Here is a 6,070-nt window from a genome sequence, read left to right as displayed (position 1 = left end):
AAAGGAGAGGCTACTAAGAGAAACAAACTTGACCCTTGAAAAAACTGTGGACATATGCAGAGCGGCAGAGGCAGCAAAATCACAGATTCAAGCAATGGGGGAGCAGAGTAAAACTGTTCACGCCATTAAGAAGAAGACAAAAGATGTAAAACAGAACAAAATATTTGAAAGAAAGTCATTTCAACAGCAAAAAACAGTAACATTCACTTGCAAAAAGTGTGGAAAATCTCACCTTCCACGACAGTGTCCGGCCTATGGCCTATTTAAAACGTGTAAGTGTAATGAAAGGTGTTTGAACACAGAGCTTATTATTTGCAATCTTCGAAAAGCCTATGGGAAAATCCTATAGGGATTTTATCGAGGGAACCAGTTTTATGCTAGCAGCCGATTCGACTACAAAGTGACATCATAGTTCCTCCACTCTATGCGGTAGGTGTTTTTTTTTTTTCAGGAATCTGAATTTTTTATTTTTATATTTTTACTGTTATTGGTTTCAATAACAGTTAACAATAGAGTGCAGAAACTTGGAACATTAGAAAAAATTGAGATGTTGTTAATGCGGTAGATGGTGCTGCTGCAGACCCTTTTCACATAACGTCACGCGGTTTCTGGTTTCACTCCACGCAGTGTATGGTTACTTCCGCCTACACAGAAATCCCCATAGAGAACTCAGCCAGTCAGCTGTATATTTACTACAGAAACGGTTAGACTGTGACTACGACTGGTTTCTGTTGTCTGCATCCAAGGTGAGACATCTGACATCTAAAAAACTTACAGATCATCCAGATTTCTGCTTGAACCAAGAAAAATGGGACTTTAAACAGAGTCTATTGTTCTGTGTTGCTGTCTTTACTGCAGATGAAGTTGGTATGGACTTGTCAGTATTTGTCAAATAAAGATTTCAGATGTTTACACGGGTGCTCAACATTTTTTTATGTCAGAATTATTATTATTATTATTATTATTTTGTGTCCTGAAGAATAAAAATAAATAAAACGGTGTGCGTTTCACTGTGGTTCTATACAGTGGACAGCTGATTCACAAACACATTCATATTGTTCACATTCTACTGCTCAGTTCTCTGCCATTTTATTTCTATAAAGGTATTTTATTCATGAACATAAAACATTTATGTCTATTTAATATTCAAATTAAATTAAATAGAATAACAATGTTGTATGTGACTCTTAATAATCAAACAAAAGCATTAAAAAAATTACAATTGCAAAAATAACACCAAGAAGACTGCATTTGAATTCAGTATTATTAGATTATGAATTTATTTGTAGCGTTATTAATTAAAATGCAGTACTAATATCAAATTAAATCCACCCAAAAGGTGGTGGTAGGACATAATTTCTTCATTCAAATGGAGAAACTGAACAAAACATTAATAGATCAGTAAATAATAAATTATGAAACTGGTTGCATTTATAAACATACTTACCAGGTAATATAAGAAGATTTAGTAAAGAATTGTACTCATGCTGGAACATTTACATACAACAAATGATATAAATTTATATTCAGAGCAGCATTAAAGTAAAAATAAGTCCATTATTGAGGAAAAAAAAACTAATTAATAAGTGAAAAGGTTGCAAACATATGCTTTTCTTGATAAGCAATAGCTTATACCTATTCTTAATAACTTAAAGAATCATTTTCAAACTCAGAAAGCAGTTCATTATTAAAAGAGAAACATTTGGACACATGCCCAATACCAATAATAGTCTTAAATCAGATCGTGGAATGGTAATATTTTTATTTGTACATTTTCCAGAGAAGTCTCCCTTTCATTCAAAGGTAAACCGGAACTAAAAATACACTGCGTTGCCGATAGGGGGAAGTGAAGCGACGTCATTGTGAAAAGGGTCTAATGTGCAGCTACTCCAGTTGTGCAGGATGATACTATTGGTCCAAAGGACGGGACACTTTCATTTCAAGGGGGAACTTTCTCTCCGATAGAAAAAAGTGACTTATTTTCAAATGCCGAAATACAGATCAGTTGTAGCAAAACAATCCTTTACAGTTCATGAAATACACCACGGTTGTCTGTGAAAAGGGCAATCATATATGTTCTGACAACGTGCTTACTTCATATATTGTGTGCAATATTAGACAGTTTGTGCTGTCCGTATCTGTACTTTTTCTGTGAACAGCTATGCAAAAAAATCAGCTCTGAGAAAAAATCAGATTTGAGCACTAAGCCTCGCAGTGTGAACGCAGCCTACAGTCCTGTTGTGTCGTTGATAAACCTGTTGTGCTTTATTCTGCGAGAACATGCCGTTTACTGTAAAACACACACACACACACACACTTTCTCTCTCTCTCTCTCTCTCTCTCTCTCTCTCACAAGTTGGCTGAATTTGCACGCTGTAGATTGCTCAAGCAAAAGCCTCTAACAATTTGATGTTCATTAACTTTCTTTCTTTCTTGATTTAATGACGGATCTGTACCTACTGTACCGGGACGTGCAACTTCAAGGGTTCACGTACATTCAAAAATAAAAAAAATGATAATCATCTATATCTTATGCTCCAGTCCCGTATCTCTAAGGAAGTTTAAAATAACCTTGCTAATTTCCCACATATTTCTCAACTGCCCCAATAATCCTTTCAATCTCCATTCTTGTTCTAATTTATACATTATTTCCTTCAAGATTTTCCTTTCTGTCTTATATTTATTACATTTCATAAGGACGTGCTCTACATTTTCTGTTATATCGTCACATTTATCTGATAAACTTTTCCCCATTAAAGCAGGAGTGAAATTTAAACTACTATGTCCTAATCTTAGTCTAGTCATTAGCACTTCCTCTTTTCTGCATTTGCCTTTATAAAGGCAATATTATTATAATTATTTTTATTATATTATTATTGATTGATAATGTTTATTAACTTCCCTTCAGAACTGTTATGCGCTGGTCACTCATCCTCGTGTTGTCCTTTGTGGGACTGCAGATTGGTGTGGCGCACAGGTGTCGCTGATTACCACTCACACCAGCGGCCTATAAATTTGAATCAGTAAAGGCTGCATGGAATGTTGAGGACAACAGCAGAATCATGTTTTCTCTCAGTTTAGTTCTCACCTGTGAGTTTCTTACTGAATTGAGAAAGCAGATGTGCAGTGAAATTCTATTTTAGTTATATTGTTTTCATGTGAAATTTTTTTTCTTTGTATCAGGTTTTGTGCTACTAATAATGTGAATAGAAATGCTCCAGTTTCTTAATTAGTTCTGTCCTGTTTTTTTTTTTTTTTTCAGTAATTCTTCTGAACTCCAGCCTGCTAATATCTGCAAATGGTGGCCATGGTCATGATGATGATGATGATGATGATTACTGTAGGAGGTCTTCTAGTGAGTGTTTTATGTCCCAAAAATCCCCCCCCCCCCCCCCCCCAGAGTTTCTTTAAGTAGGTGAAATTTGTTACTGAAGCTGGACTGTCCTATTTACAGGAACTGCAACTGAGTGTGAAGGACTTAATCTGGTGCTGTCTTGTCCTAGTAAGCTGTTAAAGTGTCCCAATATATTTAGGCATGTGGGATAAATATTGTGGTATTAATGGTGTGTTTTTTTTTTTTTTTTTTCTCCCTCTGTAGGATTTCGTAAGATCCACATACTTGCTGCAAACTATGGACGTACAGATAGAAGAACCTGCATTGACCATCGTCCATGGGGTCAAATCCGAAAAACCAACTGCATTTCACGCAACTCTCTGTACATTGTGTCCAGAAGGTATAAGGTTTTTTTTATTTTTCCCTCTCTAAGGCTTTAACATTTTTGATTTATTAATAGATGGGGGCATGTGATGGGCATATAAACTTTTTGTATGGTCTCTAATGGTGTTTTATAAGCATTATGCACCACTAGAAATCGTAATGTCCAGTTTAATCAAATGAGTTCCATTAATTGTCTGTGTAGCTGTGATGGACATCGGAGCTGCACCATATCAGCCACCAACAGTGTATTCTCTGATCCATGTGTCGGCACATACAAGTTCCTGAGAGTCAAATACTGCTGCAAGCGTAAGTTATTGGGCCGAGCAGCAAAGTTATTCGAGATGAGTTAAAACTCCCATTAAGCCACAGTTTTAATTTTGCAGGTCGTAGGGGCTAATCTTGTGGATTTGACCTTTTGCCAACATCTTCTCATTGGGAACACAAAGTTTCTGAAGCCTTCCCTCATGAAGATTAACCTTCTCACTAACTGTGGTTAAACCATGATGGCTATGGATGTGCTGTAGTGTAACTGTAGCATTTAAATGTGCTAAATGGTTAACCAAAATCTGATTTGTTCCACAAATACATGAACTTTCCCTTTTGAGTGTGGTTCACAACTGGCAATATTATCCTTCTGTGCTGTTTGCATTAAATGCATTTTGACATGAAAATGTTGGTTCTGTTTATCTCCTGTTTTATTTAGTTAAAATATTAAGTTTTATTATCAAGGGTCTTTTGAAACCTGTTTGTATTAAGACTTTGGCCGGACTTCTTAAAGCTGGCAAAAGTTACTTCAATCCTGACAAACCTTTTCAAAAACTGAAAGATGAGCTGCTGCAAATGAAACTCATTGGTGCCAGTTCTGTTTGTTAATCAACTGAAGTGAATTTTTCCATGAGTTAACCAAATATGAAGAGAGACTAAGCGAGAGGGCATCAGGGCTAAGCTCTTAACCCGTACTCGCTCGTCTGAGGTAAGTGTTCGATACAACGACAATCTCCCTGTTTCCTCAACCCTGTGTGCTTCTCTGTCCAGGCCCAGCGCACCGAGGACGCGGTTCACCCAGGCGTCGTTCACGCCGACTCCCGGCAACCACGGCCCCTGGGTGCAGCCGCGTAAGGTGCTTACCAGGTCCCGGGGCAGAACGTCTCCTCCTCCGGTGTTCGAGATCCCCCACGGAGAACCGCTTCGCCCCTCTCCGCGAGACGGGTCGCGATGTTGCCATTGGTGATTCTATCGTGCGCCACGTCCGCTCCACTTCCTCCAAAGGTAACAAAGTACGCACTTTCTGCTTCCCTGGTGCCCGAGTTAAGAATATTTCTGCACAGATACCTACTATCCTGAGCGCTGCCGAGAGCCTCGGTGCCGTCGTCCTCCACGTGGGACGAACGACACCGGGCTCCAGCAGACAGAGATCCTGAAGAAGGACTTCAGGAGCCTGATCGAGACTGTTCGACGCACCTCGCCCGCCACACAGATCATCGTTTCTGGACCGCTTCCTACCTACCGCCGAGAAAATGAAAGGTTCAGTAGACTTTTTGCTCTGAATGAATGGCTATTAACATGGTGTGAAGAACAGAAATTGCTCTTTGCCAATAACTGGAATCTTTTCTGGCAGCGTCCTAGGCTTTTCCGCGCTGACGGGCTGCACCCCAGTCGAGCTGGAGCTGAACTCCTGTCAGACAACATCTCCAGAATATTTTACTCTGACTAGTAAGTAAAAACTCACAAAATTCACAATTTAGCCATACAGAGTCCTATTCGTCCCACATAAATGACAGTAATGCATACCTAGCTAACCCCATAGAGACTGTGTCTGTTCCTCGTATTATTAGATCAAGAAATAAACGTACTGTGTGCTCCAGAAATAATCTATTAAGAATTAAACCAGAAATAACACTAAAGTGAAAATACAAATTTCATGAAGCTTGGTCTCCTAAACATCAGGTCACTAGCGCCTAAAGCACTTATCATAAATGAAATAATAACAGATAACAATCTTAATGCACTTTGTCTCACTGAAACCTGGCTGAAACAAAATGACTATATTAGTTTAAATGAGGCAACTCCTCCAGGATTCTTGTATAAGCATGAGGCTCGTCAAACTGGTCGTGGTGGTGGAGTCGTGTCAATCTTTAGTGATATTCTTAATGTTAATCAGAGAAACGGACTTATGTTTAGCTCCTTTGAAGTATTAGCGCTTAATGTTGTCCTTCCAAACACTATGCAAAAACCTATGTTATCTCTCGCTCTAATCACCATATATAGACCCCCAGGACCCTATGTCAATTTTCTAAAAACTAATTTAGAAGTCTTTAGGATTGCATACAAAGACAGTATGTCCAGCTATAG

At 38.5% G+C, this 6,070-nt stretch overlaps 1 protein-coding gene across 1 annotated transcript; it reads left to right on the top strand.

Annotated features, from left to right (window-relative positions):
• Nucleotides 1-3,052: 3,052 nt before the first annotated feature.
• Nucleotides 3,053-4,389, top strand: LOC130215838 (D-galactoside-specific lectin-like). The gene is made up of 6 exons (XM_056447683.1): nucleotides 3,053-3,090; nucleotides 3,263-3,355; nucleotides 3,455-3,502; nucleotides 3,599-3,734; nucleotides 3,921-4,024; nucleotides 4,102-4,389. The coding sequence occupies exons 1-6, from the start codon at nucleotides 3,063-3,065 to the stop codon at nucleotides 4,113-4,115; spliced, it is 423 nt and encodes a 140-aa protein (XP_056303658.1). The 5' UTR covers nucleotides 3,053-3,062; the 3' UTR covers nucleotides 4,116-4,389.
• The last annotated feature ends 1,681 nt before the right edge of the window (nucleotides 4,390-6,070 follow it).

This window comes from Danio aesculapii, chromosome 22 (assembly GCF_903798145.1).
Source record: "Danio aesculapii chromosome 22, fDanAes4.1, whole genome shotgun sequence".
NCBI lineage: Eukaryota > Metazoa > Chordata > Actinopteri > Cypriniformes > Danionidae > Danio > Danio aesculapii.
This window is presented reverse-complemented; position numbering and strand designations above follow the sequence as displayed.

Bases quoted from the DNA above. Each gene is read 5' to 3' on its own strand.
- LOC130215838 (XM_056447683.1), top strand. From the start codon at position 3,063: ATGTTTTCTCTCAGTTTAGTTCTCACCT. The intron at 3,356-3,454 runs GTGAGTGTTTTA...TCCTATTTACAG, and splicing joins TTACTGTAGGAGGTCTTCTA to GAACTGCAACTGAGTGTGAA. The intron at 3,735-3,920 runs GTATAAGGTTTT...TTGTCTGTGTAG, and splicing joins CTGTACATTGTGTCCAGAAG to CTGTGATGGACATCGGAGCT.